The sequence below is a fragment of the Olea europaea genome, chromosome 7 (genome assembly GCF_002742605.1).
Source record: "Olea europaea var. sylvestris chromosome 7, O_europaea_v1, whole genome shotgun sequence".
NCBI classification, from domain to species: domain Eukaryota; kingdom Viridiplantae; phylum Streptophyta; class Magnoliopsida; order Lamiales; family Oleaceae; genus Olea; species Olea europaea.
In genome coordinates, this window is record NC_036243.1 from 14854666 (window position 1) to 14872644 (window position 17979).

At 33.6% G+C, this 17979-nt stretch overlaps 1 protein-coding gene across 3 annotated transcripts; it reads left to right on the top strand.

The window, feature by feature from the left end:
* The first annotated feature begins 13569 nt into the window (after positions 1–13569).
* LOC111397118 (transcription factor bHLH144-like) lies at positions 13570–17885 on the top strand. 3 transcript variants are annotated; one of them, XM_023023863.1, is made up of 4 exons: positions 13570–13855; positions 14706–14839; positions 15579–15761; positions 16441–17885. In XM_023023863.1, exon 4 carries the CDS (start codon positions 16742–16744, stop codon positions 17441–17443), a length of 702 nt encoding a protein of 233 aa, XP_022879631.1. In that variant the 5' UTR covers positions 13570–13855; positions 14706–14839; positions 15579–15761; positions 16441–16741; the 3' UTR covers positions 17444–17885. The 3 variants fall into 3 exon arrangements, with proteins under 3 accessions (XP_022879631.1, XP_022879632.1, XP_022879633.1); XM_023023864.1 differs by having other exon boundaries at positions 13617–13827; XM_023023865.1 differs by lacking the exon at positions 13570–13855 and adding an exon at positions 13886–14301.
* The last annotated feature ends 94 nt before the right edge of the window (positions 17886–17979 follow it).

Consider the following 17979-nt stretch of genomic DNA (forward strand, 5'->3'; position numbering starts at 1 on the left):
ACTTTATATGGAAACATCATTATGACATGGCGTATGAAGTACTCGTACCGATAGCAATGACGTCTTAATCGACCAATCGAGACAACACTTAGCCTATATGTCATTATGAGTTCACCTCAATCGAATATTCTTGCCAATCAAATACCTTCAAGACGGGTGGTGGCACATGGCTCTAAGTCGAATATTGTAGCTTGACATGATTAAGATGACGGGGACGACAAGCTTGTGTCCATGGCCTATATAAAGTGATGAAAGGCCAATGAAAAGGACATAACTTATGAATCAATGTGTATCACATTAACAAATTCCAATTATATCACATCTTTACTTCACTCAAATTTAAGCGAGTTAAATATTTTTAAGTTGATCGTGAAGTGACATGTCAATTTTTAATATCAACCGTGATAATCAACGAATATTGATAAGATAGCAAGCATTTGATATTGCTCTCACTGATGGCCAAAAGGATGGTCACATCTCGAAATTATCGATCAAAATTTTGGAAACCTGGCTAAATGTATGCTTGCACGTTTGAGCAACTTGATTTGTCTACAGAATTCTACATAATATCTTTTGTTTGCTGTTTCAACTTTGTTAAATAAAGCTAACAACCAAAGCTTGCCAATTACGAATGTCACTTGCAGATGTTCCCAACATTTTTACATTTGACCATTATTTTAAAGGGATAATTGCAGTTAATGGTTCAAACTCTTCAAATATATGTAGACTTTCTCTGAACTTTTCAGTCGTTGCAGTCGTGACTCCTAACCTTTTGAGACGTTGTAACGAAAGCCCCAATGGATGGAATTCATCATAATGTCTGTTAGTTGATCAAGAAATTTGACTTTGACCACAAATTTAGAAAGGGTAAATTAGTACTTTTGCATTTACCAACCACTATTGTCCATTGCATTTTTCACTTGAGCTCCAACAATGGCAGCTGCAAACCTCATCTCTCAAACCCCAATAATCCATCCCACAAAATCCCTGAAAACTATATTAAATTAGTTTTATGGGCACATCCTGGAGGCTTTGCTTGGGACTGATAGAAATGGAGAAAATTCGGTCCAATCCCAAATAACAAGCATATTCTGTGTCCAGAGGGTGCTCCAATTATTGGCAGTACAAAAACTCATTATGGATTTAGTCAACCACAAAATTGCATCCATTGTCTGCCATCCAACTCTTCTGTATTTATAAGAAAATACAAGATGAATTCTTAAAATACCAGTGAGATGGACGAGTTGAGAGAATTGTCTGATGAAGGATTAAGTACATTGATTTTGGTATAAAAAATCAAATTTTTGGCCAGGATTGTATTTTTATCGATGAAGAATTCTGGGGTGCCATCGTTGCGGTGTCTGTGAGGAATTTTGGAAAAGAAATAGAAATATGTCCAACCAGTGGTGGTGTTGACAGGTAGTGGTGCCGGTCGCTGAAGGGGATTTCGGGGGTGTGGCGTGGGGGAAGAAGATAAAATTTTCTTTTGCTCTTTCTAATTTAAGTTTTTTAATTATTTTATGTTATGTGAAAATATAAACTTATCATTTTGCGCTTTTAAAATTAAAAAAATATGGTCAAAATCTATTTTTTGGGTCAACAATGGCAGATTGAATGGAAAATGGAAACCATTCATTAGAGGTTCAACCGCAATGTTTCAAGAAGTTAGGGACCACGGCTGTAGTGATTGAAAGGTATAGGGAAAGTCGTAAATGTTTGAAAAGTTTGAAGCCTCTACTGTAATTATCACTTATTTAAATGAACTGTCATATATTTTATTAAAAAATGACTAGACTCAAAGTTTTGTATACGAATAACAAATACAGGCAGTTTTTCGCCATGTTTTAAAGTAGCTTAAAAGCTATTTCTTCTCAAGATAGTGACATAGTTTTAGAACAAATGCTTTGGAAAAATTTTCAAATTTTTATTAGATAAAATAGATCCTTTACATCACTAAACATTGAATCTACATATAACTAACAAGAATAATGAATACGATAAACATTAAAACTAATTTAAAAAAATGTAGTAGCCAAGTCGAGAGAATGGTCATTTGACACTATCATTGGCCCATTAATTAAAGACCCTTACATATTAATTCAAGACCTGAAAATAAGCAAAAAGGGTGCTTATAAGTGGAATATCAAGAAAATGATCAGAGGTGGCAGCCGCAGCACAGGAAGAAGAAACAGAGAGTTGCAACCAAAATTATAGCTTCAAAAATGGATACAATCTTGAAAAGAATATCATCCACGAACCAAAGATGCAAGCTGAACCGCCTCTTCCACCGCAACCCGGTGGAGCTCTTGAACTTCCACCTGCTTGCACCACTACTATTGCCAACGTCTCCGCCTTCTCCCTTGCTGGCTGTCTTGTTTAGCCTCTTGAAGAAGAACAAAAATTTAGAAGGCTTCTTCATCATATCTTTCTGTCACTAGTGTATAAAAAAGGTATCGAATTTCAGAAAACTTGAGATGGGTTTTAAGGAATTGGGATCGACTGGTTTTATGTTATTCGAGGTTTCTTGGGATTTAAGGTTGGACAGGAGGGTAGAGGAATATGATAGACTGTGTGGGTGTACATATTTAAGGATGAATTCAACCGTTACGCGTATTCGTGGGTCAAAAGTGGGTGACGTGCGAACTGAGTGGGTTGTGGGCCTGTTAACAATTGAGATTGTGATGAATTCTATTGAGATTTTAATTTTAAAAAATTTGAATAGATTCCAATACGTATATAACCAAATATTTTGAAATTTACCATATTTGATTGTATTTTTTATGAAAATTTTGGAAATTTTTTTAAATCCACAAAATTCATTAAGAGGGTGTTTGACACCCATTTTTATATAAAAATAAATTTTAAAATAGTAGATTGATGGCAAATGTGTAGATAAAAAATAAGAATTTTTTTTTTATTTACGTATAATATTATTTTAATGAAAAATGTGGTTAAAAAGAAGAGAAAGAAAAATATATTTTTTATTAAAAATGAGAATCAAACGGGGCTAAAGATTTTTTTCTTTTAAAATCCATCAAAATCTTAGTTGATGACATCCCATTACCCACTGTTTAGCAAAATTTATGAATTAACTATAGATTATTCCAATCTTATTTTTATCCACATATTTAAATGATTAGCAAGTATTATCCAATTATACATTACTCGTTTATATTTATTTGTGAATTCTTCCTAAACATAGGCTTAGAATCGGATCAGAGTTTCTTGGAATAAGATCTTAAATTCACTGGAGAAGTGAATAAAACTTAATTTGGACACGCAAATAAAATTAAAACTCTGTCTCGACTTGTATGCATTTAGTATTCACCAAGAAAATACTTTTTTTTTAATAATTAACTTGTCATTTAATGCCATATTAATGTCACATAAATTTAAGTTATAACTTTTTTCTTTTTTTTTTTCCTTTTGCCCCCTGAAATATAGCCCAATGGTGCAAATGACAGGAGTGAGGTTATTTCATGCCTTGCTGGCAGCTGCAGTGTGGGGATTCGATTCCTGAGACATGGAACATATAGCTTTTGTTCTCTGGCCTGCTAGGGTACATCCCGCGATTTACCTCCCTCACAAAATTCTAGAGGCGAGGCGGCGAGAATCCTCAAGGTTGGGGTTCAATCATTTTTTTTTGGTTTTTTTAAGTTATAACTTTACGAGAATTAAATAACATTATTCTTCTTTTTAACAGGGTCACATGGGCCCTATAATTATAGGGACGCCACTTGGCATTATGTAAAAATACTTGGACAGGGCTATGTAGGCCCTGGGCCGTCCAGCATAACCCTTGTCATGTTACAGTTGACAGTAGGACCATTTGTTCTAGGAAAAGAGGCCTGCTTAGTGTCCAGGTCCCATGTCAGACAGCTAAGAAAAAGAAAAGAATGAATCGTGTTCCTGAACTAAAGGTCTATAACGGAAGAAACAAACGACGACCGGATCAACCCTTACCATTTCGGACGTTGGTCCATTAGCGTACGTCTATTTTTTTCTATTAAAAACTATTAACGGGTTTGCTGCCAAGTACTGGACAAACATTTGGAAGCATTGAAATCGATCATCTGAGTTTTAAGAAAAACCAAAAAGTGTGAGGATAAATAATGCACCTTTATAAGTGCTAGTAGCACCCAACCCTCTGTTGGGTGGTCATTATTTTGAAACAAAATGAGAGTCTGTTTGAAAATGATTTTGAAATTTGATTTTTTGATTGTTAGGAAAAAAGTGAGGTCCGCATATGAGAAAAGAAGTCAAATATGAAAGTTGAAATAGTGAAATAACGGTCAAAAAATCAATTTTTTGGATGAAAAAATCACTCCCAAATAGGCTCTGAAGCTTTGAATAGTGATTTTAAAGAGAACGTGTGATTAAAAAATATGAAAATAGTTTTGAGTTTACGTGCAAAATATTTTATTATATAAATGTATGATTAAAAATGAATATGAGAATTAAAATTTTTTGAAATAATGATTGTCAAAACGGATTAACAAAGGGAATGTCCTTACTGAGAGATGGTGATAAATGATAATACTAATGTCAACCATCTTACAATTATTCATTTCACTTCCAACCTACGCTAGTAAAAGGAATTAAGGCCGTTTTAGCATGATTTTTCTTCTTTTTTTGTAATGTTTATCCTTTTGCTTTTTTTTTTTTTCTTTTTTGAAAGTTGATTCTCTCCAAACATTCTTCAAATCAAATAAAACAGTTTTAATTATCCAAACATATTAAAAAACAATTTCTTAATTTAGAATTTAAAAAAAAAAAAAAAATTCAAAAGCCTTGTAGACGGACCTGAAAAAATACCAAAAATAATAGCTGAAAAGAGTAGGAATTTGCACAACTTTTGAACCCGTTACAATATTTTGTACAAACTGGTGGCCTCAAAGCATTTTTCTCTTAATTTGTTTGATCTGTTACTTTAAGAATTCGTTTGATTGCGAAAATGAAATTTGGGTGGAAAAAAATGAATTTCGGAGAATTGAATTGCCTAAAAATTGTTTTCCTGAGAATTGTAAATTATTGTGTTTGATTGGTATAATTTTCACGTGAAAAATGTTGAAATAAAAGTGTTTTTTGTGTTTGTTTGACTTTATTTTACATGAAAATTGTCAATTAAAGGGATAGATTTTACTGGTTTTAGGGATGAAATTTGTTTCCATTACAAAAAAAAAATAATCCAAAAATCATTTATATTTTGGTGTTTGTTTGACTTTGTTTTACATGAAATTTTCAATTTAAGGGATATTTGTTTCCTTTGCCAAAAAAAAAAAAAAAAAAAAGTTGGAATTCAAAAAACCACCACATAGGTGGGAAAACCAATTCAATGAAAGGGGAGAAAATGTGACTGTGTGGAGGAAAAGCGGAAAATCGATTCCCTAGAATTTTTGGCCTATCGAACATAAAAAAAAAAAAATGGAAGATGAAAATTCTTTTCCATGGAAAGTTGTATAGCCTAAAATTAACTTTCTTTCCAAGAGTCACACCACTTTGATAGACATAGCTTTTGTTTAGGACATTTTTTTTTTTGATCGGTTCTTAAGGACAATTTTACATGTTCGGGACGTAGGTGACTATGCTGGAGAGTAGATTTTAATTTTGGCAAATGGCTTTTCTTTAAGATATTCTTAAGCATTGCGATGCGCTTAAAAGACAGTATGATACATGATAATTTAAAAATTAGTATTTTTTTTTCTTTATTTTAGTTCCTTTTAACACTGTAAAGCTTATGTGACAAGTGTTCATACACGATTTAAATTATATAAATAAAAATGAGTGATGATTAAATAGACAATATTTATGTACCCTAAAAAATGTACGGATAAACAATAATTTGATCGTTCATAAATAATAGCCGAACATGGGCTTAGTATACAGAAGATGCCACTGAATTTACTTGGATGTGGCCCTTAATATTTTTCTCTCCTTTTTGCGTTTTTGTATTTGTTTGTTTGTTTGTATTTGTTTTTCTATGTGGCTACTTATATAATTCATATTTATTGTGCTATTTTTGTTAGAGGGAAAATTTTACTCGATGTCACTCAACTCACGAGTTTGTTACATGCTAGCTATCCGACTTTGATTTGTTTCAATTTGATCATCTAATTTACATTTTTGCATCAATTTGACTATTTCTTTGTAGTTATGACCATTTTAAATAATGTCTAGTTCCACGTGACTAATAGAAGTACGCTTGTTGACGCCAAACGAATTCCGATTAAATTTGGACGAAAGCAAGTTTCGATTTCTTAATTCACTCATTTGACCAGCAAGAACTACTAATTCAACGTTTAACAAGTTTCAATCCACACATTTTTCAATGAATGCATAAATCTGTATATAAATCAAATTTGTCATTCAAGAAACTGTCCGTAACGTTTTCAATAATCACTTTGCTTGGTCTACAAAGTGTATTGTACAATCATTGCCAACCTTTTAATTGAGATTTGGACAAATATGAGTTGGATATTTGTCTACAATTAGACAACCTCAAATATCCATTTATCTATTTATCTATGGTGAACGCTAATAATTTGAAACTAGTAAAAATAATTTAAATAAATTTCTTAGGATGACAAGAAACGATTGTCAATAAGAATGTTGAGTGTCGACTACAATCGTTGCTAACTATAAAGTTGAGATAATTTAGAGACGAACTTAGAAATAATGAAATTTGTATAATTGTCTTATGGGAAATACTTTGTTAACCATAAAAGAAATATTCAAATTCTTCGAGGAATTTAATGCAGGCTCATTTTTTCATGGTCAATGTTTGGGTGCGTGAGTCTTTTGTCTCCAACAAGCCATGATCCCAACTACTAATTCTTGTTCCTCCCTATGCTGTAATTGTTGTCAAATGTCAATCCAACTATGTTGTCTAAATATTGGGTTGTTCATCTAAATTTTAGTTGGTTAAGTGAAGGAAACGAAAAGTTATTGCTGCTAAAATTATTTAAACGTAGTCAATTGATAAATAAATATTGAAACTTTGGGCATAGTTATTAAACCCGAACTGTTAGTCGACCCGGAAAAATCATCGGGTTATTGAGTCAGTGGTTCAACCGATGACTCGGTGGTTGAACCGGTGGGCTATTCCATTGTTAGATCGTAATTTTAGTTAAAATATATTTTTGAACTAAAAAGAAAATAATTTTGATAAATCTAAATATTTATGTCTGATTCGCAATATATAACCAAGGTTTACAGGTTTCCCAAATGGTCAAGGAAGTGAGATATAACTTTGGAAGCCATGGTTTGAATCATTGCCATTGCAAATAGAGTACAACTTTTACATTGTATTATGGTTACCATTCCTTTAAATCTGAATATATAAATTTGGCTCACAAAAAAGAGTAAAGACTAGCCATTTCCATAGTGGTTAAGGATCAAATACTCCTACTTGAATGCCAAGGTTCGAGTCACTCCTTATCCAAATTGGAGAAAAAAAATTATATGTTATAATTGTGAACAACATTGAACCGGGTTAAGAGAAACTTAAACCCGTTTGAACCGGCCGGTTCTCAAGCGATTCATCCGGTTCTTGTCTGGTTCATTCGCTTGTTTGATTAATGAACTCGGATTGGAGCACTATTCGGTTCGACGATTTCCAATCCGAATCGGCCGGTCTGGTCTGATTTTAATAACTATGACCTTGGGTTCTATTTTAAAAGATTAATTTTGGTTAAGATTGGCAATTCAAAGTTTAAACACTTATATACTGTATAGTTATTTCATTTTTATTTGAGTGTCATTGTAAGATAGTGACTTATTTAAAAACACCGGTCTTCAAATCTGATTGATTGTTTGAGTTTAATGAATTTTGATAATATTAAACCTTGTGATTTCAATTAAAAATGACAACGTTGTGAAGATAGAGTAGTTCAAGCACTTCTTTGTTATATATTTTTTTCATCTTAATTCGAGGTGCAATTTCCTTTAATAGTGAATGACATTGAGATTTTCATTAAAAAAATATAAGTAGATGCCAACATGCATAAGCATACATTAGGAAAAGTACACGTCCAAGGTATGGCGAGCATTGAATAAATAATTTTGGTGGGAGAAAAATATGAATGAAAGATCACTCTAAATTGAATTGGGTTTATGAATTTAAGAAACACCGAAAATTCTTAAGGTCTCTCAATTTGAAATTTCAACATTTGAATTGATTTTTTCATTTTCATGTAAAGATTATTTCCTTTACGAGTATGTTCACCCATTCTGCCTAATATGGATGCATTCCTGTGGGCTTTGGCACGATATTGTGAATCAATTCCACAATGGCACAATTAATTGTTAGAGAGATAAGCCATGCAATTTAAAAGCATTTATACTATAATAAATTGAATAAAATAATGTTACAATTTTGTATTTAAAAGTTTAAGATGTTAAAAATGATGTCAGCTTGATAAGCACCACATGTGATTGCCTGTTGAGGTTAATGGTACTGTCTACAAATAAGATGTAAACATGTGATCCAACTAATATCGTAAAATTTTGTATTTTAGGATTTTCGAATTCAACACAATGTCAAGGTCAAGCCATATGGATATTGAATTTAACAGAATTTCAGACGAATAATTTCAGATAATATCATCCTAACTAAAATGGATAAGTTCCCAAATCCTGTAAGTAAGCCATTCTATGCTATACATATTGTAACTATCAAAAATGGCCAAATTTTGCTTTATTCTCTGTTATGTGTACTTTTTGTTTAGGCCATATTTAGTGAGGTTGCTACAATAAATAATTTACCATCCAATCTTAACAAAACTTACCCAAACATTTGTACTCCACAATGGTTTATGGAAAATGTTATTTGTACACTGGGGTTGATACTGAAGTGTCAATTTCGATGTACACATAGCACAACTCTGCTAAGTATGTGGGGGGTGGTCAGAGGCGTTGCATGGCATCTCAAACGTGGGCCAGTGGAATAGCAAAATGACAACCATTGTAGCCTTAATCAGTCATAGCGGAATAACACCGACCAGGTAATTTGAGATTATGTTTGATACATGGATAAAGTTTGGTGTACATAAGGGTGTTCATACACTCATGTTAAGCACAACCCTTGACTCATAGGATTAGATATCATCTTACAATTCTAAATTCATTATGTAGACTTGATAGAGTAATATTTTCTAAATTTGTAGGCTGTGTCGACCGAAGCAAGAGCAATGTACAATCTAGGAAATATTGAACTGATATTCTGGGTTCCTAACATTAATGTAATCGAGATCCTCGATTGGGACTAGCTTTAGAGACAATTGGTGAAGATCCATTTGCTGTTGGAACATATGCAGCCCACTATGTTAGAGGTTTGTAGGGTGTTGAAGCGATAGAAATTACCGATGAATGATGATCCTAACTCCAAGCAATATGCGGCTTATGATGTCGATAATTGGCTTGGAATTGATCGCATCCATTACAATTTGCAGGTAAACTAAACTTCTTGCGTATTATTTGTACTTACGTTCAATCTTTTTCTCATTTATGTGTGAAGATAGCTGAACAAGTCAAGTGGGAGACTTTCCAAAAACCCAAAATGTGTGTGTTGACCCCAAAAAGTGTTGCCAACAAATGTCGGTCCCACCCGTGCACACGTGGACGAATGTCCAACACGTCTAGACATGTGGACGGTCTAAAACGAGCGGTTCAAAGGGCGTGGGAGTAGCCCAACGACACGGGACGGTGAGGTTCGGAATCTGGCGGGTTGTTCGTGATCCGATTGTACAATAATTATCAACCGATGTTCATAAATGTATATGTAAATGTGTATAAACTTGATTTGTGTATTGCAAGTAAATGAGAGAGGGTTGAGTAAAGTGTAGTTCTTTGTATTGATTCTTGCATTAGCCTTTTGATGTTATACAAGGGAAGTATTTATAGTGATACATGTGAAATGGGAGCCCTTGGATGAGGTGGCAAGTGGCCTCATCTCTTTGATTCAAACATCTTATCCTAGGCATGGGGCTTGACTTGCTAACTTGCTGCGCATTTATTACTTGTGCAGAGCCTCCATACTAGTGACAAGACTTGACCTTTATGCTTATAACAAACGTTCTATCAATCATTCGAATAAGATCTTTGTACAGACGATCTCTTGGGAGAAGTGACCATGGAGGATGCTCCCTTGTGGTTTCGAGGCTCCTGTATCAGTTTCGGGGTTTCGGCCATTTCATACAATACTTCCACTTGAGGGCTTCAGCTAACTTCAACCAACTTCAGTATCATGGCTTCGACTCGTAGGCCTCAGCATGTGGACCTCGGTTATATTCACAGGCCTCGGTAAAAGGAGCCTCGGCTAACGGGCTTCGGCTTGAAGGGCTTCGGCCATAGCCCTTGGTTGGAGTGCCACATGGTTCGCCTTGAGTGGGTCATTGGCCCAAATAGGTTGGCCAAGTATGACAACACGCAACAGTGTGTGTGAAAAGACAGAGATGTTGGGACAAATTGTTGAGCATACAATTGACGAGTTCCAGCACTGTTGAACTAAACTGATGCCACTTTCAAAGCCCCATATCCAGCAATCCTAACACAAGACTTGCAACAACCTAGCATTCGAGGTCGAGGTGTCAAATAACTGAACAGTTGACAACATTGAAGTTTTAATATTGTACTGGGTTTCTCCAAAGGATCTTGCAACATGTGCATTAAATGTTACATAATGTTACGTGACATTCTATTATTTGCAAATTTAAAATACAATCCACTTTTTTATTCAATTTTTTTTTTCTACATCATATTATGTAATCCTTTATATATATTTTTGATGTACAAATAGCAAAGTCGTTCGGCAAAGGGAATACTAGATGGTCCCATTGAGCAGTTACTTTGGTTCCAGAAGGTTTTGTGCCTGCAGGAGGAACCAAAAGTGACTTTTAATTGAATGCTGCAAGAGTTTGGGGCTTGTTAACCACAGAGGATACCATCTGGTGGACACAGTATTGTGATAGGAGATACTTTGCTGTCATTCGCAGTTGCTATCAACTTTGAACAAGCTAATTATTTTTTGGGATTCTTAATTGTGTACTAATATAATAATCCTAAAAAAAGAAGAAGTCGTACAATAAAAAAACAAAAGAAAAAATGCTGTTTATAAGAGATAATGTTCCCTTGAACATGAGAAGGCTGATTTGGAGTGGTGCTGTCACAACTCACAAGCGTGCTTTTGGGCACGCGCATCAGAGCCACTTCAAAACACGAAGGACAGGACAGCATATTTGAAAAAGATTGTATTGCAAAGAAAAAAGGGGATGCATTAAATTTAATTTTTAAGCCAGTCACATTGCACGAAATATAATTCCACGGTCCCCATTAAAATGTTCCTTATTGCATGAAGGTAATCACTTGTCACAGTCAATATATAACTTATTATTGGAACGAATTGTTTTATCTTAAAAATAAAAATAAAGGTTGAACCTCAACTTGAGGGTCCTCACCGTTCTGTCCCTAGAGCTTTGTGAAAGAGGTAAATCGCGGGATGTGCCCCAACAAGTCAGGAAACAAAAGCTGCCTGTATACTGCACCTACAAGGAGTCCAATTCCATGTCTCAAGAATCGAATCTCCACACTGTGGCTGCCATCAAGGCGTGAGATAACCTCATTCCTGTCCTTTGCACCACTAGACTACGTCCCGAGGGCTAAATCGTTTTATCTTATTTTAATTAAGACATGTTGTCACATCTAAGTATAGTACGTTTGAGGATTGATTGTTCAATTGAAAAAATAAAAATAAAAATGTGAAATTTGATCGAGTTACATGTAAAATTTTGTATATGAAATGACCTCAATCTGAGAAATAGGCCAGTCCATGGAAGAAGATTTTTTTTTCTTTTTTTACTGTTCTGTTTGGTGTACACTTTTTTACCTTCTCTAAGTCGATTTTCATATCGGTTTTTGAAATGTTGACAAAAATCAAATTGGATTGATAATTAATTAAATGATCACTAATTTAGTGCTGATTCGGTAATTTTATTATTATTTTTTGGTTAAAAAGATTATCAAGCTTTATTTTAATCACACATTTTATTTATTTTTTCAGCATACATTTCATAAGATCCATAAACTTTTATCAATTTTTGGTAACATCACAAAGTTATTATTATTATTAGTAGTAGTAGTAGTAGATTGCAGGTGTTGTTCGGTTAGTTTATAAATATTTGTTGAGCAGCTTAAGCTCTTGTTTGACCCTCGTTATAGTAAGGATTTGAGAAAATGTATTTTTGAATAGTAATTTTTTAGAGAATATATGGTAAAAAAAGAAAAAGAAAACTTTTGAGTTTATGTGTATTATTGTTCTATTGAAAAATGTGTGATTGATAAAAAAAAATAAAAAAATGAATTATAATTTTAATATAGGTCAAACAAGAGCTAAAATGTAGCACTACTGGAGTGCGTAGGTAGCTAGGTCATTGACTTTTGATAAATACACATTATCCTAATGTAGGACTTATTTTAAAGAAATTGACTAATGAAGATATCATTCAAATAGATTACAGAAGCATGAATCAATGTGATGGATCGAGAACTTAATAGTTTTACAATGTTTTCATTATTACAATACCAAGGGAAAACTATATACCATTTTCCATTTTATTTTTTTAAAATTCAACATTATAACATTAAATAAGAAAAGCATGATGTTGCAACCTTTCAAAATGCTATTGAATTACTTTGCTATAAATTTTATCTTTGCTCAATACATACAATGAAAATTTTAAACTCTTAGTCCACATAATTAAATTATTTCTCTACATTTACGTGTAATTCATTATCTCGCACACTCCATCAATTGAAATTTCCACAAAAAAAAAATAAAAAAAAATGACATTAAAGTACCTCTTAACTCAATTTTGAAAAGTATTACGTCCTCGTTTGAGATGTGTACGGTTTTAGCTTGACCTTTTGGGAATAATATTTTCATAGCACTTTTAAATAGGGGCTTTGAATGTGTTGTTTAGTTTGCATTGCATTAATCGGCTTTGCATCATATTTTTAGATCCTCTAAATTTCGACTTTTCGCGAAAAAAATATATCTAATTACAAAAAAAATGACATTTTTCATATATTGAAGTTTCATAAATTGTGGGATGCCTCTAAAGTCTTAACTATTGACTTCGAGTTTTGAGAGACTATAAAGTCTTTCTAGAGTTTCTAGGTTCTAAAACTATATAATATTAATGTCAAAATAACATTGGATAAGAGTAAGATAAGATGCCCAATAATTAATTAAAAAATGAATATTGTTAATTAGGTCTGTTTGGGAGTGATTTTGAGAATTTATTTTTTGACTGTTAGGAAAAAAGTGGGGTCCACCAGTGAGAGAAAAAATCAAATATGACGACTGAAATAATGAAATAACGGTCAAAAAATTAATTTTTTGAATGAAAAAAATCGCTCCCAAACATACTAGTAAACAGCGTAGGAATTTTTTAACTGAAAAGATTGGACTGACATTAATAAAGTAGTAAAATAAATAAAATAAAAATTCTGAAAAGTGCATTTACCCAAGAGAAAGATTACGATTTCCAACAGTAGATACGCATTTTGTCAAACTTACCTATTTTTTTCTTCACGCGTGGTCTCTCATTCAACGGCCAAGAACCCATCCGCATTTCCCGGAAAGTGTCCTCCTATCCCCAATCCAACGGTTCTAATTCCCCGCCTTTGACTACCCGCACATTTCCCCCTATTAACCCACGCTGTTACTGCGTTAAATCGACTCTACCATTTATTTCACCCTCTTTGTTGTTTTATTTTTCAAGAAAACAAAAGTTCTTCCTCATCCTGAAGCTTCTCACAAGAGACATATTAGTTAATACTTCAGTTTCTTTTCTTTTGGGTATCTTCAAATTTCTCTATTTTATCGTTTATATTTATTTTATGGATATGATTTTTCTTATGGAACGTGATTCTGAATTTCCCAGCGTATTTGTGTGTGTACAAAATTATGAATCTTGGATGATTATTGAATATTATACTGTTGATATTTATGCGTGTGGGTTACTTTATTTTTTCTTGCTGAGAAGATTATTTTTTGATTTGATTTTATTGCATTCTTCCTTTTTTTTTTCTGCCAATCTCAAGCTTTTTGTTTTTTATTGATTTCTTGTAAATTTTCTTTATGGGTATCGTTTTCTTTTGATGTGATTGCGAATTTAAACATGTCTACTGTATCTGAGAGTTTGTGTGCTAAAAAAATTATGAACCTCTATTGACCATGAACATTACGCTGCTGAGATTTATGTACGAGGGTTATTTTAGTTTGTTATTGAAGAAAACGAACAGGTTTTGATAGTTTTTATTGCTGATATGTGAATATTGGTGCTTATTTTTGTGGGTTTTGCGTTTGATTTTACATGGAGAGTTTCTGATATGTAAATGTCCGTGCATTATTATAAATTCATGGTTTGAGATTTTTGTTAGTATTCTCGATCTGTCATTTTTTTTTGAATAAATATCTTTGTGATTGAAATTTTATTATCTGCATTTCTTGGTTTATGAGTTCCGTATTTCCCCGAAATCTGTTTTGATGTTGCCTTGAGAATTAACTTATTCTAAGATTATTCTGTGTGTATGTATGTAGCCTTTGTAGTAAGTATTTTTTTTTTCATTCCAAAAGGCTAGCTATTTGGTTTCTGATATTTCTTTGTGCAAATATTAATTTGTGGTTTCCAATTTTTTCTCTTCAGAATAGGTTTAGGTTGAATCTTATACAAATTTGGGCTGAAGAAGTGATAAACATGTCTTGGGCTTCTCGTTATTGTGGAAAGTGTGTGCGATTGGTAGCATTCTTTTGGGTTATCCTGTAATTTGATTTCATTTGGTGAGATTTCTCCCTCCTCCTCTCTCTATATGTAAATCACTCTTTTTGTGTATGAATGTATATAGGACCGTGCTATACGTACATATTGGTTAACCTAACCATTTACCTACTATTCACATTATTTGGGTAGGACCTCGGTTCGGATTATTAAATAACACATGGGGCCCACATGTTTGTGAGGGGGGTGTAAACGGTTCGGTACACCCCCTCGGTACAAATGGTTTATTCCAATGTTTATATCACTATTCATTTGAGTATTTTCTTGGAAAAATTTGGATATTGATAATAACAACATATTTTCCATACAAAATCCTTTGTAACTACTCACCAACTACAAACTAACGTTATCCTAATGAAAAAATGTTTCAAGAGTTAGGTAAAGACACAAGTTTGTGCAAGATTACACGCTCATGTATAGCTGTCTTCATGTATTTAGATTTTGTATTCATCAAAGATCAATTGAAATTTGGAGGAAATTGTTTCCAAATTCAATTCCAAGGCTCCAATTTCATGCTTCTGAATGTAACCTGACAATTTTTGGGAAATTAGGGAAAAAAAAAAATAATAAATGAAATTTTCATTGTGATTGAGTTGAAGTCCTACAACATGATATTTTATGTTGAAATAAATTCCTATTACTTTGATTTTTCGCATTAACTGGAGGCTGGATTTTAAAATTCTATGTTTTTTCCCCTTTAAATGTCTCAAAAACTATTCTAAGATTGGGAACATTTTGCAGGTGCATCTTGTCCAGTGGTAAAATTTCCATTGATTTATTTCGTGTTTTTATCTAAAATTGGAAGGAGTAGCAAGAATGTACATTGCAATTTCCCAAAAGAAACATCGTAAAGTAAAGGAAGTTGGAAAATTTGAAATGACTGTTGGAGCTATTGCTTTCTACCAATTGATGCAAGTTTGTCAGGTGAGTGTGCTTCTTATATGCAGTAATTATGTTGTACAATTAGCTTGCTTTAATCTTCAGTCTGATATCTAATCTATGAAGCATCGATACGGACACATGTGTCCGACACGATACGTGTCGGATACGTCGATTCGTGATTTTTCAAAAAAGTACCGACACGACACGTCGTCATCACGTTGATTAAATTCTTTAAAATTTTTCATTTATATAATATAAATTTAGTTTTATACTTATTATTAATTTTTCTTGTTGAAATCTTTTAAATATGAGTGCTTATTTGTTATTTACTAATAATTTTGAGTTAAAAATATATAATAGCAGTAGTAAGAAAGAAAAATGATTATTGTAAAGTGTTCGGAGAGTGTCGGTATCGACGCGTGTCGGACACAGATACGTTACTCTAGTTAGAGTATCCGTGTTACATAGTATCTAATTAATTTCAGTAATGCTGAACTTATCTCAAGTCATTTGGCCCCTTTTATTTATTTATTTATTTATTTTTAACTCAGATTCTTTCTTCTATAAATTTGGAAATTTGATTTCTTTTCTTTTTTCATAAGCTACATTACATCTGATTTTTTGGATGGATTCATGGGGTAGTGTGTATCTCTCTTATTTGGCTGTTTTAGTTTAAAGATAATAATGGTTAGCTAGTTCATTGACTTATTTTGCTTTACAGGCTGAATATTTCCGTCAGTTGCTTAAACCTGTTACGTAGTCCTGTACGGTGATAAGCTTGTAAGACTGGAATTGGTGGCCTTTTCCTTTCTCTGTGTTGAAATTTTTTGAAGTGGCATTGAACGCAAAAACTATTGATTGGACTAGACAGCTCTCTTTCACTAAGCCGTATACGCCTTAGGTGTACCACAAACATCTTTTTTGTTAGTTTATTCCCCTAAAACTTTTGGCAATTTGAAATCGAAGAGAACCCTTTTGAAAGCTGCAGATTTGTATATCACTGAAGTTGTTTTCTGTTCCCAATGCATAGTGACGGAAAATATTTCCCTCAAAATCCTGTCCTTCCTCTTCCCAATCAAGTGGGCAGTTACTACATGAGCAAAGCTCATATTCAATCCATTTTTGGTGGAACAATTCTGCCCTCGGGTATAAAACCTTCTAGGCCCTTCCATGTTGTTGACTTTCTGACCTCTGATGCATGCCCGAGGAATTTCGTAATCTTTGACAAAACAAAAAATAGAAGCCAAATCATGTTCCATCCTGAGATTGGTTCAAAGTATCCTCATCCTGATTATGGTGTTGGCATGTCTAACTGCCTAGACAATATTGGTTGGAAGGACAAGGAAGACAGAGAAATAACTTCTTTCACAGAAGATTCATATGATATTGATGCTCTATTGAGCACAGAATATGAAAATGAGGAGTATGATGAAGATAAGCTGAGCACAGGACGAACCGATGCAAACTATGGAAGCGAATCCTTGGATTCATGTTCTAATTACGAATCTCTGTCTAGAAAGAGGAGGTCACCTCCTTCCGAGAAGTCTTCTGAGGACAAGAAACGTCAGAAAATGAGGAAAATGGTGAAGGCATTGAGAGGTATTGTTCCGGGTGCCAACCAGATGAGTACTGTAGCTGTTCTTGATGAAGCTGTTAGGTACCTGAAGTCTCTCAGGGTAGAAGTGCAGGAGACGGGAGTTGGAAATTTGACAAAATATGCTTGAAAAGTATCCCCTACAGCAACAAAGATTGTAGTTCACCAGATCAGTTATCCATTGTCAGTTTCGTAAAGCCTTGAACTTTGAGATGATGTACCTGACAAAGTTTGGGAGCTCGTAGATCCTCCTGAAGCCTCCCTCTCTCCGCCTCCCTCTCTCTCACTCTCTCCAAGTTTGTTACAAGAAGTTATCTTGTATCTGCATGTCTGTTTGTAGTAAAAGTTCAATAGTGCTAGGTTCCCGTGGACATTCTGGCCTCAATGGTCTTCTTTGTAGGTGAACAGAATGAATGGCAAATGTCCCCCCGGGTATTATGTACTATAGTTAATTAGTATTAGTCTTAATCTGTTTCCATTTGTGTACTATCTCCAGTTTCTTACTTGGTTTGTATTTAATCTATGTCGAACTCTAAAAATAGTTGAGTAATTGTGTTTTCTCTTTCCTTGCTTTATGGCCTTACTTTTTATAAACAGCTATATTTGACACAACACGCATGCAAAAATGACCCAGTCCAGGCTTTCTCATAACGTTTCAAAAGCTTC

Coding starts and splice junctions, on each gene's coding strand:
- LOC111397118 (XM_023023863.1), top strand. CDS start 16,742: ATGCATAGTGACGGAAAATATTTCCCTCAAAATCCTGTCCTTCCTCTT.